The sequence below is a fragment of the Anabrus simplex genome, chromosome 2 (assembly GCF_040414725.1).
Source record: "Anabrus simplex isolate iqAnaSimp1 chromosome 2, ASM4041472v1, whole genome shotgun sequence".
Taxonomy (NCBI): domain Eukaryota; kingdom Metazoa; phylum Arthropoda; class Insecta; order Orthoptera; family Tettigoniidae; genus Anabrus; species Anabrus simplex.
In genome coordinates this window covers 868,967,244-868,990,734 of record NC_090266.1, presented here as the reverse complement: position 1 = coordinate 868,990,734, position 23,491 = coordinate 868,967,244, and the positions used below count along the sequence as shown (strand labels likewise).

The 23,491-nt window shown below is 41.1% G+C and overlaps 1 protein-coding gene across 2 annotated transcripts in view; it reads left to right on the top strand.

Moving 5' to 3' along the window:
* The first annotated feature begins 383 nt into the window (after positions 1 to 383).
* LOC136864524 (mitogen-activated protein kinase 1) overlaps positions 384 to 23,491 on the top strand; it is a 244,055-nt gene continuing 220,947 nt past the window's right edge. For both annotated transcript variants that reach the window (XR_010859326.2, XM_067141611.2), the window contains exon 1: positions 384 to 553. Coding sequence is in view for 1 of the 2 variants with exons in the window: in XM_067141611.2 (XP_066997712.1) it covers positions 423 to 553 (131 nt within the window). In the remaining variant the exon portion in view is untranslated. The remainder of the gene's footprint in view (positions 554 to 23,491) is intronic.

Here is a 23,491-nt window from a genome sequence, read left to right as displayed (position 1 = left end):
CAATGATTCGGTCATTATGAATCACTCGTTCAGAATCTCCCCATCTCTATGTTAAGCTGCATGGTCACTGAGGAGGTCCTGGAGTTTTTGCATTCTGAAGTATGAAGCTTTTAAATGAGCGTAATATAATTATATGCACTACTGGCTGCAAAGTAGGACGTTTTGATAATGTACAAGAAAAATTCACAGCTAACAAAAAGGAAGGCATATTATACACGACGAAACTGAAAACAAACGTAAGACCACTCGCCTTCCGCGTCTATGTTGGCTGCATTACTCTCAATAGCGGAAAGTACACGTTCATTTGTTTCAAGTGAAGTATACAATACAAAGCCAATGTTTTCAAGGCTGCACAAGGCGGTACCTTGTGGCAGTAGGCGGAAGTTCCTTATACCGCAGTTAGCGCAGTAGTAGTTGTCAAAATGGCGGTAGAAGGTAGTAATGTTGTTGTTGAGAATCCAAATGCGGAAATAGTTCGTGGTCAAGTTTTTGAAGTGGGGCCGCGGTATGCAAATCTTGCATATATTGGTGAAGGGGCGTACGGAATGGTCGTGTGAGTACATTTAAATGGTTCTTTCCTTTTGGCAGTGATGATATCCTGAGATGTAAGGTGCCGACCTACCTCCTATTTTTTGTTTTCACGCTGTTTAAAAATGATTATGGTTCGTTATTACATCAGTTTGTTGAGTATTTGAGTTTCCCAATTGATGAAATTAACATGTTATTTGTTTGACTGTATGTCGTAGTTTTCAATGTGTATTCTGCACCAGTCTTTGAGTTAGGTTATGACAGGTGTTATTAAGTTTGAATGTTCCAGGTTTTCAATATGATTTATTTTTTCGTCGTCGTTATTCATTGATATAAATGTTGTAAAGTTGTGTGCAAGGAATGTTACATTTTAAAAAAGAACATCAATCTTGTGTTTCGTACTTTCCTTCATTTTTGACGTAGGTTATAAAGGGTCGATTTCATATCATGAGACCAATTGAGAAAGGGTTGTTAGTGACTTCAATCTGTTTGTATTTGAATTTGCTATTGGAGTTTCTGAAGTCTTGTTCCATTTATTCGTTGTTTGTATTCATGTACGGATAAGTGACAGACGTACACATTTGAAGTCTTTTGGAGAGCTTATCACCTTGTTCCATTTATTCGTTGTTTGTATTCATGTACGGATAAGTGACAGACGTACAAATTTGCCGTCTAGTTTCTATGTCGATTTTCTCAGATGTTAGACAATCTGCAGTCGGCTGCACTGTTAGGATGAAAGGTGGGTTATTTTGTGCCCCTATTTTACACGAATGTTTTGGTCAGGAAGCAGGGCGCATCAGTGATTTCTACGTGTGTTGAGGCGTTCGTCAAAAGTAGTTGATTTTAGATGCTAGTGTCATCATCGATAATTAATTCTCAGTACAGTTCATTGTTTTTATCAATACTTTTGCAATTGTGATATCTGTGAATGCATGTGCAGCTGTAAATTACTTGGACGCAGGATTGGGATAGTTGTCTTGGACTTACTGTAAGATTCTACATCAACATTTTCCTAGAGTGGTGCTGAAAGACCTGAGGAAGACAAAGTATAACAGAGGCTGAGGTTTGAACGAATCAACACAGGCTTCCCAGTCTAATTGTGGGCCCTGTCTTCGCTGGGTTACATATATATGTTTATGAAGGTGTGTTACTGTGGTTTCTGTACAAGCAGACAACAGTCCTAATTGCGTCTGCTGAGTCTCAGTTTGAAAATTAAGCACCTAGTCTAGACATTATCATCGCATGATTTACCCGAAGTGAGTGAAAAGCATAGCTGGAAGAAAGGCACATCGTCAGGATTTTAAAATCGGATTTCCAAACGGTGAGCATTCCAGTAAGCTGCTTTTTCCTGTCGATCTACACTGTCCCACTTAAAGTGGTAATGTAGGGACAGTTTTATTTATTATGCGCAATTCTTAAACTACATGAAGAATGTATGAAATTGACAGATGAAATTATTATTCAACCATTTCTGTGTTAAGACCAAACCTAGACCGGGCAAGTTGGCCATGCAGTTAGGGTCGCGCAGCTGTGAGCTTGCATCCGGGAGATAGTGGGTTCGAGTCACACTGTCGGCAGCCTTGAAGATGGATTTCCATGATTTCCCATTTTCACACCAGGTAAATGCTGGGGTTGTACCTTAAGGCCATGGCTGCTTCCTACTCCTAAGCCCTTCCTATCCCATCGTCTCTATAAGACCTATCGGTGTCGGTGCAACGTAAAACAAATATAAAAAACATAATCCAAACTAGATCAAGGTCATTTTGCTCAGTGTTATGGTCTTTCATGCTGAATAATATTATAATAATGAGTTAAAATCCCAATTTTATCTTGGTTATAGACAAGTTTCAGAACCTGACTGTCAAGTTCCTCATTTTTAGGCATTACTCTTTTCCTATCTTCTTGGCTGTCCGCCTCCGTTTCTCAACTGTTAGCGCTGTTAGGCCCGGATTCGATTCTCGGTACTGTCCGATAATTAAGAATGACACGAGGGTTGGTATGTGGTTAAAATGGTACATGTAGCTTACCTCTGTTGAGGGGTGTGCCTGAAAAGAGCTGTACCATCTTGGAACGGGGACACGAGTATCACGTTTTGATCTCTCACTGTAGCTTTTCGTTTTGGGAAAGGGGTTTGTAGGTACTTACATTAACGATTCGTTGGGATTCTTCTCCTTGGCTGAATGATCAGTTTTGAGGCCTTCGGTTTAGATGGTCTCAAGTTCATTTCCCAGTTGGGTCGGGGATTTTAATTGCATTGGACTGGGTGTTTGTCTTAACACTTCTCTTCATATTCAGAAAACCTGTGCTACCAACCACCACAGAGGCACGCAATAGTGTTTATATCCACTCGTAGGGTCAGAAAGGGCATTCGGTCGTAAAACAGGGCGACTCCACAGGTGTGGGGAAAAGACGGTAGAAGAGGAAGCAGAAAATAGGGTTTAATTTATGCCATTTTACAGATTTTCATACTAGTAGCTTATGTAGAAGTGGTTTATGGGATGTTACTCTGAGTGATTTGGATGTAGCTTGTCCGATAGTGATATAGATCATACACAGACACTTCTGGTCAGTGCCCGGCTAGGTGTCACTCTTTTGTTGACCATCAACCTAGATTAATCTTTCTTTAGGGTAGGTATCCTGAAGGTGGATATTATTTTTTCCAGTTTGTGAAACACTCGGTTAAGGTATATTGGCTTTAGTAAATGAACAAGAGCGGTGCTATGGAGTATTGTGCTATTGTTCGCCTAGTTCTTCGGTTTAGAGAGTCCTGAGTTCGATTCCTGGCCGGGTCGGAGATTTTAGCAGTCTGGTTAATTCCTCTGGCTTGGAGACGGGGTGTTAATGTTCTTCTTTATGCACACAACATTCCACAATGCCAACCATCACAGAAATGTAGTTGAATGCATCCCTCCACATAGGATTCGGAAAGGCATCTGGTCATAGAACTGCACTATGTCCACATGTGTGACAGAGATCGCACCCACAACCCCACCAAGGTGTGGGAAGAAAAGCACAAGATGGTGATGATGATGCCAGTGTCTGGCGTAAGGGACGGATCACCTGGGTCCCATGAAGGCTACGTGGGTTACCAAGCCGGGGATGCGCCTCAGTAACTCGGCTTGCAACTGGAGTGCCTCATGCAGATGAGCCCTCTACCTGTCAGAAAGGAAATAGATGCAAGTATAATAACTTCAAAACGCCTTAGTTCGGTAATGTAATTCATTGGTTGGGGTGGGGGTGGAAGATGGGTTTGATGAACCACACTATCGACAGCCCTGAAAATGGTCTTCCGTGATTTCTCACTTTCATACCAGGCAAATGCCGGGGCTATTCCTTAATTAAGGCCATGGCTGCTTACCCATTCCTAGCACTATCAAATCAAAATAATTTTATTTATAAATGAGGTGTCTATGGTTCATGTTTGTGGGTTACTGTAGTCACGTCCTAGTTCGTGAACCATGGGCAACGGCTGAGTGGCCTAGTAAGTAGTCCTGAGAGTCGGGATACCAGTTGCTATGGAATGGGAGTGGGCATCTCAGACATATTCTGCGTCGTGGCCCTCCTTGTGCTCAGGCGGCTAGGACTATACAATTCGCCGGTGGTCCATAACCCGTTAGAGGAGAGATCCTCACTTGGACTATGTGCAAGTAGGGCAGCATCCTGCTTCATGAATTTACCGAGCTCAGAACACTTTAAGCAAGCCTCGGACCTATGGGAGTAATGGAGTCCCACTCCCATTTGACAGGCGAGGGACTCCTTGGAAACAACTTGGCGAACGAAATGGAATTCGATGGGGAGCTATCAATATTAATGGGGCTTATGGAAGAAAGAAGGTAGAACTGGCTGAGTCAGCAAAGAGGATGCATCTGGATGTGCTAGGAGTAAGTGATATTCGGGTAAGGGGAGGTAAGGAGGAAGAGATAGGAGATTATAAAATGTACTTGACGGGTGTTAGAAAGGGAAGGGCAGAGTCTGGGGTAGGGCTCTTTATCAGGAATACCATTACACGCAACATAGTTTCGGTTAGGCACGTAAATGAGCGAATGATGTGGGTAGATTTGTCAGTGGGAGGAATTAGGACAAGAATTGTGTCCGTGTATTCACCATGTGAGGGTGCAGATGAGGATGAAGTTGACAAGTTTTATGAAGCATTGAGTGACATCGTGGTCAGGGTCAACAGCAAGGATAGAATAGTGCTAATGGGCGATTTCAATGCGAGAGTTGGGAATAGAACTGAAGGATACGGAAGGGTGATTGGTAAATGTGGGGAAGATATGGAAGCTAATGGGAATGGGAAGCGTTTGCTGGACTTCTGTGCTAGTATGGGTTTAGCTGTTACGAATACATTCTTCAAGCATAAGGCTATTCACCGCTACACATGGGAGGCTAGGGGTACCAGATCCATAATAGACTATATCTTAACAGACTTTGAATTCAGGAAATCTTTTAGAAATGTAAGATTTTTTCAGGGATTTTTCGATGATACAGACCACTATCTGATCTGTAGTGAACTAAGTATCTCTAGGCCTAGGGTACAGAAAGTGAAATCTGTCTGCAAACGAATAAGGGTAGAAAATCTCCAGGATGAGGAAATTAGACAGAAGTACATGGATATGATTAGTGAGAAGTTTCGAACAGTAGACAGTAAGCAGGTTCAGGATATAGAAAGTGAATGGGTGGCATACAGGGATGCTGTAGTAGAAACAGCAAAGGAATGCCTACGAACAACTGTGTGTAAAGATGGGAAAAGGCTAACATCTTGGTGGAATGATGAAGTGAGAGCAGCCTGTAAACGTAAAAAGAAGGCTTATCAGAAATGGCTCCAAACAAGGGCCGAGGCAGACAGGGATTTGTATGTAGATGAAAGAAACAGAGCGAAACAAATAGTTGTTGAATCCAAAAAGAAGTCATGGGAAGATTTTGGTAATAACCTGGAAAGGCTAGGTCAAGCAGCAGGGAAACCTTTCTGGACAGTAATAAAGAATCTTAGGAAGGGAGGGAAAAAGGAAATGAACAGTGTTTTGAGTAATTCAGGTGAACTTATAATAGATCCCAGGGAATCACTGGAGAGGTGGAGGGAATATTTTGAACATCTTCTCAATGTAAAAGGAAATCACCATGGTGGTGTTGCAAACAGCCAAGCTCATGGGAAGGAGGAAAATGATGTTGGTGAAATTATGCTTGAGGAAGTGGAAAGGATAGTAAATAAACTCCATTGTCATAAGGCAGCAGGAATAGATGAAATCAGACCTGAAATGGTGTAGTATAGTGGGAAGGCAGGGATGAAATGGCTTCATAGAGTAGTAAAATTAGCATGGAGTGTTGGTAAGGTACCTTCAGATTGGACAAAAGCAGTAATTGCACCTATCTATAAGCAAGGGAACAGGAAGGATTGCAATAACTATCGAGGTATCTCATTGATTAGTATACCAGGCAAAGTATTCACTGGCATCTTGGAAGGGAGGGTGCGATCAGTCGTTGAGAGGAAGTTGGATGAAAACCAGTGTGGTTTCAGACCACAGAGAGGCTGTCAGGATCAGATTTTCAGTATGCGCCAGGTAATTGAAAAATGCTACGAGAGGAGTAGGCAGTTGTGTTTATGTTCCGTAGATCTAGTGAAAGCATATGACAGGGTACCGAGGGAAAAGATGTTCGCTGTACTGGGGGACTATGGAATTAAAGGTAGATTATTAAAATCAATCAAAGGCATTTATGTTGACAATTGGGCTTCAGTGAGAATTGATGGTAGAATGAGTTCTTGGTTCAGGGTACTTACAGGAGTTAGACAAGGCAGTAATCTTTCACCTTTGCTGTTTGTAGTTTACATGGATCATCTGCTGAAAGGTATAAAATGGCAGGGAGGGATTCAGTTAGGTGGAAATGTAGTAAGCAGTTTGGCCTATGCTGACGACTTGGTCTTAATGGCAGACTGTGCCAAAAGCCTGCAGTCTAAAATCTTGGAACTTGAAAATAGGTGCAATGAGTATGGTATGAAAATTAGCCTCTCGAAGACTAAATTGATGTCAGTAGGTAAGAAATTCAACAGAATTGAATGTCAGATTGGTGATACAAAGCTAGAACAGGTCGATAATTTCAAGTATTTAGGTTGTGTGTTTACCCAGGATGGTAATACAGTGAGATTGAATCAAGGTGTAGTAAAGCTAATGCAGTGAGCTCGCAGTTGTGATCAGCAGTATTCTGTAAGAAGGAAGTCAGCTCCTAGACGAAACTATCTTTACATCGGTCTGTTTTCAGACCAACTTTGCTTTGCGGGAGCGAAAGCTGGGTGGACTCAGGATATCTTATTCATAAGTTAGAAGTAACAGACATGAAAGTAGCAAGAATGATTGCTGGTACAAACAGGTGGGAACAATGGCAGGAAGGAACTCAGAATGAGGAGATAAAGGCTAATTTAGGAATGAACTCAATGGATGAAGTTGTACGCATAAACCGGCTTCGGTGGTGGGGTCATGTGAGGCGAATGGAGGAGGATAGGTTACCTAGGAGAATAATGGACTCTGTTATGGAGGGTAAGAGAAGTAGAGGGAGACCAAGACGACGATGGTTAGACTCTGTTTCTAACGATTTAAAGATAAGAGGTATAGAACTAAATGAGGCCACAACACTAGTTGCAAATCGAGGATTGTGGCGACGTTTAGTAAATTCTCAGAGGCTTGCAGACTGAACGCTAAAAGGCATAACAGTCTATAATGATTATGTATGTATGTATGAGGTGTCTACCTTTTGGCAAATGATACATAAAAATGTTATCAAGCACTAAATTTTAAAATAAGACAATTTCCCAAAATATAGTACTATACAATTTACACTAACAATTTTTCTGTTAAACACACAACTCATCCTTAATAAATTTATATTATTTACAAAATTGTACTCATATCTTCTGTAGTTACACACACAATCAACTCATACAGTATGTAGAATCACTTCAGATAATACTATACAGCTGTTATATGATATAAATTTACATTACTTTTTTACCCATTTTAGTACCTAACATGCACTTTCCTGTCTTATCGTCACCGAAAACCTATCTAAGTGTGACGTTAAATGACTAACGGAGGACAAGTGGATTGTTGGGGCTAGTGAAATGGCTCAGTAAAACAGTGCTCAGTCTCGACCGCAAACTTGTCCTCGGATCTACTTTGCAGTTCAAGTCAGACCCTCACAGATGGATGGATGTATGCATCATATTGAAATCTAATTTAGTTAAATTGACAAACTGTTTGTTAAACTACCAATGACCAAGCTCGATAGCTGCAGTAATCGGGAGATAGTGGGTTCGAACCCCACTGTCGGCAGCCCTGAAGATGGTTTTCCATTTTCACACCAGGCAAATGCTGGGGCTGTACCTTAAGACCACGGCCGCCTCCTTCCCATTCCTAGGCCTTTCCTGTCCCATCGTTGCTGTAAGACATCTGTGTCAGTGCTACATAAAGCAAATAGAAACTACCAATGCCTAATATCAGTTGTAAGGTAAACATATTGTGCCATAAAATTCCCCAGAATTTTCCCAATCTTGTTTTCAGTGTGGCATTTCATCTAATCCATAAAATAGTACCATTTTAGGTAGATTATATTTTCAGACCATTTTAGCTCAAATGGATTTCCCTTTTCCTATATTTAGGTATCTGTAGATGTTGTGTATCATCAAAATGCATGTGTTTTGTGAACTGTTCATGATGTGTTTCAATCTGAAATGTAAGATATCTGAGAGAAAACGTTCATACGTGCACAGTAACTTACCTGGGCCGATGACCTAGATGTTAGGCCCTTTAAACCACAAGCAAGTAACCTTCCTTTGCAGCAAAGTGATTTTCCGGCCTCTACACTAGGATGCGGAAGCTTCACTATTGGAAGGTAGAAAGTTCCAATTCGGCTATTCTGAATACTCTGTAGTTGTAACATACCTAGGCCTATACTAGAAAATGACAAATTGTTACCTTGTTGAAATATGAAGGTATTTCTTTCAATCCTTTAAAACAAAAATGCATTTCTACTCTTCCTCGGATCCTCAATAATACGTATTGTCGGACCGAATTTACACTTTTACGGTGTTAATATCTTAAATGCTGCTATCCCCTAATATGAATTAGCAGGCTGCAGGTATAAATATTTTGCGCTGATTATTTTTAGGTTTTTTCCTCCCCACTTGTTACGATGTTGAAATGCCTACAATCAACAGTTATAATTGTCTGTATGAACGTCTACGCTGTAGTCCCAGTCCCGTTTTTTGATACGTGGATGATGTGAGTTGAAATTATGTGACATGCTTTCATGGCCAGATGCCCTTCCTGCTGCCAACATTGGTAAAGGAGCTAATAAATATGAAATTAATGATGGTGAATGAAATTAAGGGAGCAGGTGGAAGAAATCAGCTGTGACCTACGAATAGGAGCTGTCCTGGCAATGATAGTTAATATTGTTGTCTATACCGATTGTTATATATTATACTTACTTAAATTTATTATTAGTGTAAAATGGCCCTCCATAGCGTGTATCTAATTATTAATTAATTAAATAAATAAATACATTTGCCTGGAAGTGAAAATGGGAGGCCACAGAAAACCATTCTCAGGACAGCCGATGGTGGGTTTCGAACCATGCAAAGATTGCTTGCATAGGCGTGGTGCGTTAACACACGTGACCACTCTGCTCGGTAATATTGTAATTAAGTGTTGATGCTTTAGGCCATCGGCCCGTAATTATTTATCTCAGACCTCGTTTATATGAATATTTGCGGCAGTTTAATATTTTATAACAGATGTTAATGATTTTGTTGTAGTTCATTATTATCATCAAGATTATCATTATCATCAAATGATTGGTTGGCGTTTTAGCATATGGCCCAGTGGGTCCCGGGTTCGTTTCTTGGCCGTGTCGGGGATGTTAACCTTCATTGGTTAATTCCAGTGGCTCGGGGGCTGCAGCATTAGAAAATTGATAGGGTCCCGTCCTCAAAGATGTGCAGGTCGTCTATATGGCGTCAGCTCGAAAGACTTGCGCCAGGTCTGTTCGGAGGCTACACGCTTTTATTAATAGCGGATGGAAGACGGTAGTTTACCTTGGAGAGATATTGGACTCTGCTATGAAGGGCAGTAGAAGCAGAGGGAGACCAAGGCAGTGTTGGTTAGACTCGGTTTTTAATGGTAAGAAATGTGGAACTAAATGAGGCCACAGAGCTAGTTGCTAATAGAGGTTTGTAGAGACGCATAGTTAATTCACAAAAGCTTGCAGCCTGAACATGGATAGACGTAACAGTCTATAATGAAGATGTAAGTACGGTATGTACTACTATTTGTTCCAACAACCACAGGGATGTGAATTTCTGCTTAGAAATGCTTTACATTGACCATGATTCAAACTACAGCTGCATTAATGAGATGCTAGTAACTAGGTCAGTGAGCTGTCATGCTCGCTAGCAATATATCCCATCACTGTTATAGTTAATCCCGAGCGACTATGGAGCAAAGTTCTGCATTCAGGGTTCGAATTCCACAGTCGGCTGTCCTGAGAATAGTTTTCTGTGGTTTCCCACTTTCATTTCCAGGCATATGCCGGACAGTTCCAACTCAGACCACAGCAGACTCCTTCCACCTCATCACCCAGTTTCATTCATCATCATTCATTTCACCTTCATTAGCTCCTCAGCTGAGGTTGGCATCAGGAAGGACATCCGACAGTATAAACATGCCATATAAATTCATCTCCCATCATCTCCGAACCTGTATCAAGAAACGGGCCTGAGATGTAGATTTAATATTTATTTCTCATACATTCCTTTTTGAAGAGACCCTATTAAAACAAGGCTCTTCACTCTTTGGATAAGTTCTTAGGTCCATCGGAACTGGAATCTGGAAGCTCTCAGTTACCTGTCCAACTGTTCATTTACGGGCGTGAGGCAGATACCCAATTGTACTATTATATTTCATTTTACTTTTTAAATTCAAAGTTTAGTACCCATCTTTGCCATCGAGAGTGCTAAATCACATCCCATAATAGAACATTGAAGTTGCACCATTGAGGTATTTGATGTATTCACATTCCACCAATGAGAGTGGTTATCCTGAGGATAGTTTATTTCCAGGATTTCTTCCTTATATTAACTCCAGTGGAATGGTGTGGTAGTGGCTTATCTTATTCACTGAGAACTTTAATATGAAGCATTTGTATGTGCTTATGAATGAGGGCAATAATAAATAAGAGCCTCGGTGTTTGCAGTTTTGTTTTTACTGAAGGAGGGAATGAATGGCGACACTTGTTCTAGTTACAACTGCATTGCAGTATTATTGTATCAGATGAAAAGCATTTTAATTTTAAAATTGTCCACTTTTTTTGTATCATTTCCAAGCCTATGTTCCCAGTAGCAAGAGTACTAGCAGGAATATTTTCCTTCTTAAACTCAGCTTGTAACCATTTTGTGTTCACACAGTACTAAACGAAATAAAGGACTACAAATAAAGGTGGCCTACTCCTTTTAGGAAGACGTCTAAGAGTTTCTAGGCTCAAAATAATCATTAAAAATAAGTACAAACATCTGACTTTCAAAACAGAGGCACCATGTATGTTGCAGGTAAGCAATTCATTACTGAAAGCTTTGGACTGTTTAGAGGAGGAAACGTGAACCTTCCTTTGCAAAATACATATGGCAGAAAAGTTCCCATTAAGGAAAAAGTAGATGATGTGAATGACAATGTTATGCACTATATACCTGATTGGCACAAACAATTTTATGAGAATATTTTAATTTTGTCCACCAATAAGTGCTCTGGGCAATGATTACAGAGACTAGTGTTACAAAAAACATACTAGACATTCTTTGTATGAAATAAACAGTATAGCCTACTAAAAATGTTATTTTATGTTATAATAATTTACAGAATGTTGATGGGTGTAAAAAGTAATGATAATATTGATTAATAAAGTACATTTCTAAATTGGATTAATTTTTTGTAGACTCTTCGCATTTCCAAACCCAGCGAGATAAAGAAGGAAAAGATTCCATTGACTTTAAATTGAGGTAGGAGCCAGAATATTAATACTACTTTGTAATACATGTTACAGTATTGTGACTAATATACATACAAACAAATATTGTAATTGTATATTTTTCAATCTGAATAAGTTTTGTAACGGAAAACTACCGCGAATGGACTATTTTCCTTTTTAATCTCACCCATTCGCATTGCATCCCTTATACTATAAATGTAATCATTTTAACTCTACTAGTTCTGGTGCTTTGTCAAGATCAAAGGTAAACGGAGACGAAAACGCACTGTTCTGAATCGTTAACCGTTATTCCTACAGTAAACATTTTTTTCTTTGGTTATTGGCTTGACGATGTATCGACTCAGGCAGATCTTAATGGCGACGATGGGATAGGAATGTGAAGGAAGCAATCGTTGTTAAGGTACAGCCCCATTATTTGTCTAATGTGAAAATAGGAAACCACTGAAAACCATCTTCAGGGCTGCTGACTGTGGGAGTGCGAACCCACAATCTCCTGAATACAAGCTAACACGTAACGACCCGAACCGCGCCGCCAACCCGCTCGGTGTAAACATAACTATAGACAAGTGGATTTTCTCTTACCTCAGTAACTTGTACCCTTTTGAACACTGAAATTTGAACGGGTCCGATACTACATTGCTGTTTTTCATGGTATAGTCACTTCAGCATTAAGCAAATTACAATCTGCTTTACATTGCACCGATACAGATAGGTCTTACGACGGCGATGGGATATGAGAGGACTAGGAGTGGGAAGGAAGCGACCGTGGCCTTAATTAAGGTACAGCCCCAGAATTTTTCTGGCTGGATAATGGAAAACCACGGAAAACTATCTCCAGGACTGCCGATAAGAGGCTTCGAACCCACTGTCTCCCGACTGCAAGCTTATAATTACGTGGCCCAAGCCGCACAGCCACTTGCTCGGTACTTCAGAACTTGTTTATATTCATTACTATATTCAATTAATAATTCCGTGGCTTCCTATTTTCACACCCGGCAAATGCTGGGGCTGTACCATGTGTTCGAATCTCACCGTCGACAGCCGTAATATAGTATGGTTTTCTGCGTTTCCCTCCCTTGACACGAGCCCATTGTGGAGGCTGTACCTTGAGTCCATAGCTGCTTCCTTTTCCGTCGCGGTGCATTCCTACCCTAGTCTTCAAAGCTTTTAAGAATTAACAGTGGCGCAGTTAGTTGGTAGCCTTCTGTCCCCTAGATGACGGCTTCGATCCCGACCGAGATCGGTAGGATTTTGGGATGTTTAAGTGCGAGAACACCGTGTGGGCTTCCAGCAAGATAAAGAGCCTCTACGAGAGACAATTCCGACATTGTGGCATCTCTTAAAATCTATAGTAATAGACGAGACCGTAAACAACGTTAAGCAGGCAACTTTTGAAATTGACAAATGTTTTGACGTAATGTATAATGATATTAGTTTTAGCATGCGCTGTACAGTGTACGTTGTCATAATTTTTTTACCGGGCGAGTTCGCCGTGCGCGTAGAGGCGCGTGGCTGTGAGCTTGCATCCGGGAGATAGTAGGTTCGAATCCCACTATCGGCAGCCGTGAAGATGGTTTTCCGTGGTTTCCCATTTTCACACCAGGCAAATGCTGGGGCTGTACCTTAATTAAGGCCACGGCCGCTTCCTTCCAACTCCTAGGCCTTTCCTATTCCATCGTCGCCATAAGACCTATCTGCGTCGGTGCGACGTAAAACCCCTAACAAAAAAAACAATTTTTTTCGACGATCAATTTCCCCCCCCCCGCCGAGTGTATCCAAGAAAGTGGTTACTGAAATATGGTTCGGGAATTTGGCCTTCTACATCATAAATTAGAGGAAGATATCCCAGTTTGGTCCTAAAATGTCTCTTCAATAATTTCCACTTGACATTTTTCTGAACTGTGTACGTATTGTAATAAATTAGTTTCCATGTTCCTTGTAACTGCGCTTAAATCATATAAACTAGAAATTCTGAGCAGCATTGCCAATAGGCGCCACTGGCGAATTCTCCTGGCGATTTGTATCTTCAAGAAATGTGGGGATTTCTTCCTGCAGTTCAGGAATCCTTGGCTGTGTGCAACCACTGTTCAACCGTATTACTTTCTATGATAATTAGAATTTTACTATTATTTTCGAAACAGAAGCGGAACTCCATTGAGGTTTACTCCCTTTGCTCTGTACCTCTTCGTGTTCAGTTCAGATGACCCTGAGTTCCCCTCCCCTCATTTCTTCGACAGTTTTCTTTATTTGTTCCATATTAACTGCAGAAGTGCATAGTACCCAGTTGTCCTGCATAATTCCTCTCATGCCTAATGTTATCGACAATTCTTACCACTTCCTCAGACAGGTCACTTCTTCGAGAGATGGTGGGTTAGACTTGGACAGTGTGTAGTCCTAGATGTGGTTTTATGTAGTTACGTATTTTCAGACCTCCCCTGTGAACCATTGGGCCTTGCCGTGGTGGGGAGGCTTGCGCGTCTCAGTGAACCAGATATCCGAGCCGTAAGTGCGACCATACCGGAGGGGTATCCGTCGAGAGATCAGACTAACGAATGGTTTATCGAAAGGGAGGTAGCAGCCTTTCGGAAATTTCAAGGGCGGCAGTCTGGATGATTGACTGATATGGCCTTGTATTAATATTTAACATGGCTTAGTGTGTTGGTACTACTACACGGCTGAAAGCAACGGGAAAATACAACCGTAACTAACTCCCGAGGACATGCAGCGATCTTCGTATGAATGGTGTACTGATGATGGCTCCCTCCCGGGTAAAGTATTCCGGAGGTGAAATAGTCCCCCATTCGGATCTCCGGGTGGGTACAACACACGAGGGGGCAATCATTAGGAAGATGAATACTGACATTCTGCGAGTTGGAGCGTGGTGGGTTAGAGAGTCTGAAGAAGGAAATCGATAGACTAAATTAAATGTAGTTTGTACAAGTGAAGTACATTAGCAGGAAGAGTAGGATTTTTGGTCAGGTGACTATAGATTTATCAACACAAAATCAAACATGGGAAATGCAGGAGTTGGTTCAATAATAAGAAAATAGGGCAGCAGGTAAGCTACTACAGCGAGCATAGTGAACGAATTATGGTCGTGAAGATAGTAAGCCATTGCCCCCCACAATAGTGCAGGTTTATATCTGCCTACTAGGTCAGCAGATGAAGACATCGAAAGAATATATGAAGAGATAGAAGATTTATTACAATATGTAAAAGGAGATAAGAATCTAATTGTGATGGAAGACTGGAATGCAATTGTAGGCGAAGGAAGAGAAAGGAATGCCGTAGGAAAATTCGCACTAGGACGAAAGAATGAAAGACGAAGTCGGCTAGTTGAATTCTGCGCTGATCATAATGTAGTCCTTGCTAATACTTCGTTCAAACACCACAAACAACGGCTGTGCATGTGGACAGAGGAAGGTACCAAATAGACTTCATTATGATCAGGCAAAGATTCAGAAACCAGGTGTTGGATTGCAAGGCGCTCCCAAGGGCAGATGTGGACTACCACAACTTGGTGGTCATGAATTGTAATTTGAAGTTGAAGAAAGGAAGGATTGCAAGAGGATGGTATGCAGGTAAGTTGAATGAAAAGTGTGAGGGATTGTTTCAAGAAACATGTCGCACAAGGTTTAAGTGCAAAGGCTGAAGGAAACACAATAGATGAGTGGACAGTACTGAAGTATATCAGTAGGGAGACGGAAGACAAGTTAGGAAGAAAGGTAAGATCAATTAAGAGTCAGTGGATAACTCGGGAGATATTAGACCTGATTGATGAACGGCGAAAATTCAAGAATGCAAAAAATTGAGGTCAGAAAAGAATACAGGTGATTAAAGAATGACGTAGATAGAAAGTGCAGGTCAGTCTAACGAAGAATGGCTGAAAGGGAAGTGCTAAAATGTTGACGGTTGTATTTGTTGTAGAAAAGGTAGATGCTGCATACAGAAAAATCAAGGAAACTTTAGGAGAAAAGAAAACTAGGTGTATGAATATTAAGAGCTCAGATGGAAAGCCACTTCCAGGGAAAGAAGACAAGCCAGAAAGATGGCAGGAACATATTTAATAATTGTATCAAGGAAAAGACGCAGATGATAAGGTTCTGGAACAAGAAGAGGCTTTTGATGCTGATGAAACGGGAGACCCGATTTTGAGGTCGGAAGTTAGCAGAGCTTTGCGAGACCTAAATATGAACAAGGCATCTGGAATTGGTGTCATACCTTCAGAATTATTGACTGCTGTAGGAGAAACCATCACGGGGATGTTATTCCATTTAATGTGTAAGATATGTGATGCAGGAGAAGTGCCATCCGATTTTAGACAATGTTGTACCTGTTCACAAGAAAACAGGTGCCGACAATGTGAAAACTACCGCACCATTAGTTTGGTATCTCAGGCTTGCAAATTTTTTTAAAAACACTTATCATTTACGGCCTAATGCAAAGACGGGTTGAAACTGAGTTGAGAAAAGCCCAGGTTGGCTTCAGAAGAAATTTAAAACACGTGAAGCAATCCGACTTAATGTCTGATCTTGAGTATTGAATTAAGAATGCCAATCCGATGTATATGTTATTTCTAAATCTCTGGCAATACCCGGAATAGAATCCGGGCCTCCGAGGAGAACAGCTAACAGTACTAGCCGTTACGCTGTCCGCCTCCGTAGCGTAACGGTTAGCGCTATTATGTCCGGATTCGATTCCCGGTACTGCCCGATATTTAATGGCAGGGGGGCTGGTATGGGGTTAAAAAGAATGCACATACCACGGCATATAGTAAATAGACAGGCAGAGCCGTATCTCGTAGAAATGGTGCTAGTGAAGCTGGAAACGTCCCGCTGCCGCCGTCTTACGTCGCTACAGATTCGCTGTAAACATGCATGTTACTATGTTAGGTGCAGTTTTGTTTAATGTTGTTTTTATGTACATTTCACATTAATTTTTCGGAAAACTACTGCGTGACAATGATGTATACCCCTGTATTGTTTGGGTGTGGTTTTTCCTATTCACGAAGAAACAATAAGGAAGGAATAGGAATTTCAATACACCGGTAAGTGGCGTACTTGTGCTCATGTACACTTGTTAAAACAATTAAATTTACGATTAAAGATGGCTAATTTACTTCCTTCCGGCGTATATTTGTTGCCGTTAGCCCCCTTGTGATGGAGTGCGGCATACGGCCTAATAATAATAGTAACAATGTTACAACAACATTTGGTTATAAGTTTTTGTTTTGCTGGTGTTAGTAATTGAATAACAGCGGTGTCGGTCTTTTCTAATATTTAAAGAGATATTAAAAGGATGTCAACATTACTATTAAAATTAGAGTGGAAGGATTTGTAAGCTTGCATTTATCGAAATAGGTTATTAGGTTTATCATCACAGAATATTATTGAATTATATCTCAGGATATGTGATAAAGATGTCAGCCAATTCTCTACAATGTGATACTTGTAAGGAAGCTGTTGTACAGAAAGAAAATCCTTAGCCGGGCTGAGTAGCTCGATCGGTTGAGGCGCTGGCCTTCTAACCCCATCTTGGCAGGTTCGATCCTGACTCGGTCCCGTGTTATTTAAAGGTACCGGTATTCAAATATGTCAGCCTCGTGTCGGTACATTTACTGACACGTAAAAATTCCGGTACCTCGGCGTCTTCGAAAACCATAAAAGTAGTTAGTGGGACGTAAAATAAATAACATTAAGCATTATTATTACTATTGGAAAATCCTTATTCATTCATTTCTTTCTAGAATAGAGGTAATCTGCATGTTCCTACGAAAGGTTCATGTGTGCAAACTTAATGAGATGTACTGCGGGGAGAATACATGTAATGGTTTAAGCTCAGTCATGAAAGGGAACATATGAAATGAAGTCACAGCTCAGTTGTATGTAGCATTATTTTTTCAAGTTAAAGCTCGCAAACTTTAGACCTAAACTCAAAGGACACGCACGTTTATCGCCTTATTAGTGTAATTTCATCACTGTAACTGAAAATGCGTGGGAGAGTCCGCATGCTGGCCATGATCTTTAAGGCATTGAAGTCTAAACGGTCTGACACCGTGGTTGGTCGGTTCGAGTCCCGTTGGTCAAAACATTTTTGTAATTAGAATGTTGGCCGGCAGGGTAGGACACGTGGTGATATACAGTTTCTAACCATTAACTTGCGTGACAAAAGCTTGGGTTAAATTCCAAAGCCTCGCCGCAATACTCGTATGGAGTTAGGGCATAATGTCAGTCTCGTGTCGGTACATTTACAAGTATAATATTATGACACTGTTGATGGTGATTCGTCCGTCTGATGGAGACGTTAAGCATTTAGCAGACCCATTGGTGCTCTTCGACAGATGCCGATACCGGGTTTCACCCTCTCCCTTCTTACCGTTATATATTACGTGATTCATTTCATCCCATTAACTCCTCTGATGAGGTTGACGTCAGGAAGGGCATCCGGTCATAAAATCTCGCCACGGCAGATTCATCTCGATCTCATACCCGACCCTGTAGAGAAACGGGCCAAGGATTGGACAAACAAACCTAAAAATACGTGTGAATTATGCTGTATGAGTGTTGAATGGAAACAGATCTGACCAAAGATCTGTCTAAACAGGTTGGTTATTTTTTAGCGTTGGTAAATAGATATACCAATCTTTTCTTAACAGTAAAATAAAGGACCTAATAGGTCCAATTATTCAGTGTTATTTCGATATGATTTTAATTATCTCCTATCCACTATTCCCGTTTGGGCTACTATTTTACGTTAATGCATCGGGGTGGTGTAGTGACGTAAGATGGTGGCAGCTGCACGCTTCCGGCTTCAGAATCCTGCTGCTCATTGCCAGTCTAAATCTGTATGTCTGTGCACGCAGCTCACCTCCATTGGGGGCGTTTTTGTAAAGAGCTGCACCTCCTCGGGACAAGGACACAAGTTTCCTTTAATAGGAAGTAGTTTTTTTTTCTGTCTTAGTTTCTGTCTGTGACATAGCAGTAGCAGGAAGAGTGTGATTTTTTAAAACTCGGTAAGCTCCTTGGCTTGTCCCAGTCCTACAACAATGAGCCATTAAAGCCATGCGTGTATTCTACAGTTCTTTACGTATATGATGATGATACTTTTCAGTCCTGCATATTCATGGTGACATGGAAAATAGGGCCGTGAATGTCACTTCGTAATATGCCATGAACAGTCTGGGGACTTTTACGACGCTTCATATTTTGTTTATATAAAATAACATTTTTTTGTTTACAAATTCTTTAGGCCTACGTCGCAAAAACAGAAAATCAGTTCTTCCCATTCACTTTGGAACCTCTTCTCATGGCGGTTTCTTCAACTTTGTGTTAAATTTTACCAAACAAATCTTAACTAACAGTTATTAGTTTAAAACTTCGGTTAAGAAATAATCTCGTTTTTCATAAACACATTCCCAACATTTGTTACGAAGCAGTGGTTAGAGACAAATTAAAAACTTCCCGTGAGGTTTTTGAACGCGATTGGCAGTGGGCGTCTTTTGGTTCTTTACATAAAAACGTTTAGAGCAGTATATTGGATGTGTATTTTGTCATACTTGGTTGAGGTTGTTGTAGGGTATGGTTAGTGGTGGTAGTGGTGGTTATTGTTGTAAGAGGAAGTACAACTGGCCAACCATCCTCTAGTAATGCTAATCAGAGGGGAAGTTGGAGAGGGCCAACACTTCGATAAATGAAGGTACCGGCGGACAAAAGGCAAGCGCCACGGAAGGCGTGAAACTGAATGACTCCCTAGGCCATGGAAACTTAATACCGTCGGGGTCGGAAAAAACAAATGTTGATCAAGGCGGGTCGGCTATGAAATGTGAAAGAGGGGCCTGACACGAATAATTGGAAACACAACAATTAGTTTTACGTTGCACCGACACAGATAGCTCTTATGTTGACGGCGGAATAGGGAAGTGCTAGGAGTGGAAAGGAAGCGGTCGTGGCCTAATTAAGGTACAGCCCCAGCCTTTGTCTGGTGTGAAAATGGGGAACCACGGAAAACTATCTTCATGGCTGCCGACAATGGGGTTCGAACCCACGATCTCCCGAATGCAAGCTTACAGCTGCGCAATCGTAACAGCACGGCCAGCTCGTTCAGTGACACTAGGGAGCAATGTCAGACTCAGCTAGGGGAACAGTGGTCGCCAACCACGCTCCCAAGTTCAGAGCCCTTGGTTCCCCTTTGAGTCGCCCCTTGCGACAGTCAGAGGATACTGTTGGTGTTATTCTATCGCCCCCAATAACAGGGGGGGTGGAGTATGGTTAGCGCAGGCTTCGGAAACTTAATGTGCACAGTAAGAGGAAACAAAAGCGTTATTATAATGAATACGGAACACACCTTGTTTTAATGTTAAAGTGTGCGATTGTGCTTGAAAAATAAAAGAACGTACGGTTATATCACAATATTCAATATACAGGGTTATTCATCTAACATGTTACACAGAAATAACTTCTAAACCATTAAAGATTTCGGCATTCTGTTTTCATATTCGTAAATGGTACCTAAGGCCTTGTAAAATAACGTGGTACTTAGTCTCATGGGGCGATTAATAACCGAGATATTGATACTAACTCCATATTTTTAAATGGAATAGCACAAATTCACACAGTTGGCCTTAAAGATCAACTGCGTACAAGTTCAAATATGTAAGTATTTTCAAAATCGGACAATTACTTTTTGAGATATTAATAAGAACAACATGCGCGGTTTTTCTGCCGCATCAGGCGGCGTGAAGTCGGGCAAGGACATATTGAGGGGCAAGCTGCTTCCTGGCCTTGATTCCATCCACAGAACGGATACCAGGCATGTACTGTAAACATAATATGATGTATCGTAACATACCCTGGGTGTGCAACGTTATTGTATGACTGGCGAACACACAACGGGAAGTTGTATTGTTTTGTTTTGACATATAATAGGTTGCGCTCAGTTTAGCGGGTTTTTTTTTTCACGGATGGGAATGGGAAGGATTTGGAAAGGAAGTCGGCCGTGGCCTATCACAAAGGTACCGGTATTTGCCTGGTGTTGAACATGGGACACCATGAAAATCACTTTCAGGTTGGGCGAGGCAGGACTCGCACCTATGCTCTCCCGAATGCACGCTACCACAGTCGCACTGGAGCTCTGCGGAGATTAATGCGTGTAAAATAAGACATAAATAATAGCGTTGCTGCCATCTCATCATGATCAGCTCTGACCATTTGATTTTCTAAAAGGAGGTCTTCCGGTGTTTTGGGTTATGTTTATTTCTCAACCCATAGAGTAGTATGAACTGTACACTAAAACTAGGGACAATCATAGCTATGGTTATGTTCCTTTCAAGGCAAAGTACTTCTTTTATTCCTTTTAAACACATCAACCCTTTCTGTCCTGTCATGTGTTCGTCTGTCATACACACTTTGCAAACCCATCACATGTGTACGAGGTGCTTACATGCCTGGTATCCATTCTGTGGCTGAACTCACTCCCAGGAAAATGCTTGCGCCTCAATATGTCCTTGCCCGACTTCACGCCGTCTAATGCGGCATGCAAAACGGCACATGATGTTCTTACTTATATCTCAAAAAGTAATTGTCCGATTTTGAAAATACTTATATATTTGAACTTGTACGCAGATGAACTTTTAAATCAGCTGTATGAATTTGTGCCGTTCCATTTAAAAATATGGAGTTAGAATCAATATCTCGGTTGTTAATCACCCCATGAGACTAAGTAGCACGTTATTGTACAAGACCCTGCATACCATTGACGAATATGAAAACAGAATGCTGATATCTGTAATGGTTTAGAAGTTATTTCCGTGTAACATGTTAGGTGAATAACCCTGTGTTATTATATGGGTGGAATCGAGAGCTCGAGGCTTATGACTTGCCAGTGCTGCAATGGCAACACAAACTATTTGCAGAAATCTACACACTCTTGTTTAGCACACATAACTCAGTTGCCTACGGTCTTTGAAACACGGGTTTTACCCTGCCTGCAGGAGCTCACTGTCAAAATGCCGCAGACGGGCTTCTTGGGAACAAGCGTTTTTGTCCTTTTAGAAGTTGACGTACATGTGCGTAAGATAAGAGAAAGGAGAGGGGGTGCAGAGAATAATGTAGGGAGGGCGCGGCTGTGAACGAAAGTACATGTAATGTTACAAATTTTGTTCTCTCTTCTTGCGAACAGTTATTGCTATTCTCGGTACAGTGGACCAGGCCTGCCTGTCGGTCAGTGCAGTGACAGTGAACAGAACACAGTGCAGGTGGATTATTGTACGTACTGAGTGAGAATAGTTAACCCTTCTTAGTGATACTTTTATCGACAAAATCGTGGATATGTGGGTGACTCACTGTGGTGAAAAGTGGTTCCGTGAAAGCAGTAGCGGCAATTGTGAAATAAAAGTGCGGGGGCAAAAAAAAAAAAAAAAAAAAAAAAAAACAACAAACAGTACCCGGGTCTGTAGGATATAGTGGACGGGGGTGGGGAAAATTTACATAAAAAACAGCTACGAAATGGTGAGTTTTTTTATGTTCTCCGAGCGAATTTTAACAGAGAGGTAGTTAACTGTTTACCAACTTAAGTGCGGTAATAGATATTTTAGATTTTGATTCAATAACAGCTTTCGTGGCTCAGGCGACAGCGCGCCGGCCTCTCACTGCTGGGTTCCGTGGTTCAAATCCCGGTCACTCCATGTGAGATTTGTGGTGGACAAAGCGGAGGCGGGACAGGTTTTTCTCCGGGTACTCCGCTTTTCCCTGTCACCTTTCATTCCAGCAAAACTATCCATTACCATTTCATTTCATCTGTCATTCGTTAATCATCGCCCCAGAGGAGTGCGACAGACTTCGGCAGCAGGCACAGTTCCTATCCTTGCTGCTATATAGGGGCTTCATTCCATTCTTGGCCCGGTCGAATGACTGGAAACAGACTGTGGATTTTCATTTACTATGCAATAAAACTTTCATCAAAGGAACAATATTACACATTTATCACAATTAAAATGCAATATGGCGTGATTGTAGAATTAAAATCATTTAGCATTTGACGAAGAAACTAACAGACACTAAAGAGACCGCCAGACTGACGAATGCGCGTGGCAAGCGGGTGAATCATACCTCAAAGTCCTTCTGCCCCTGGCAAAAACATACCCCTACTACCCCTCACAATGCATGCAAAGTCTGCAACTACTTGCTGAGGCGCTATACAAATTGGTTATTCGAGACGAACGGCATTCGGTGTGTATTTCCGCTAATAATTTTGTTAATAAAGAAAATAAAGGAAAGAATTAGTTTTACAAATTGCTTTTTTTTAAAATAATTCCTGTAATTCTTAGTTTCAGACGGCTAAAATGGAATAAAAATGTAACATTTTCTCCACAAAGCGAAAGTGATTCGTTGTATGCCTACTCTCACTTGAAAATACCGATTGAATAAAGAATAAGGTGCGAATTTGTTGGAACGATCGCCTTCCACATCTGCTTCTGTTCTCGCCAGTAGTCTGACATTAAGTGTAAACCAAAAACTAATGTGCATACATATCAGGGCGATTATCTGAAAATAACCTGGAACGACCTCGGTGCTTAGATATTTTAGCCAATGACCGTTTAAGTATGCGAAACACATGCAGCCATTAATATCTTATAAATAAAGTTGTAGGGGGTCCGCTATCTGTAATGTCATTTATTTAACCATATCTTGATATATTTATCCGTTTTAGGTCAACTCAAGATCTATCAGTAGTTTTTAGCTTTCGTGTCTCTCTCTGTCTCTGTTGCACCATCACGGGTAAACGGCTGAATGGATCTCGACCAAACTTCATATTTAGAGTCTACTCATCCTGGAGTGGTTCTTAATATGCATATCATTTAAAAATCACTGAACAGACTGGGGGTTTGTAGGAAGGCCATTTTTTATTTGCTCTTACACTATTGATTATATGTAAA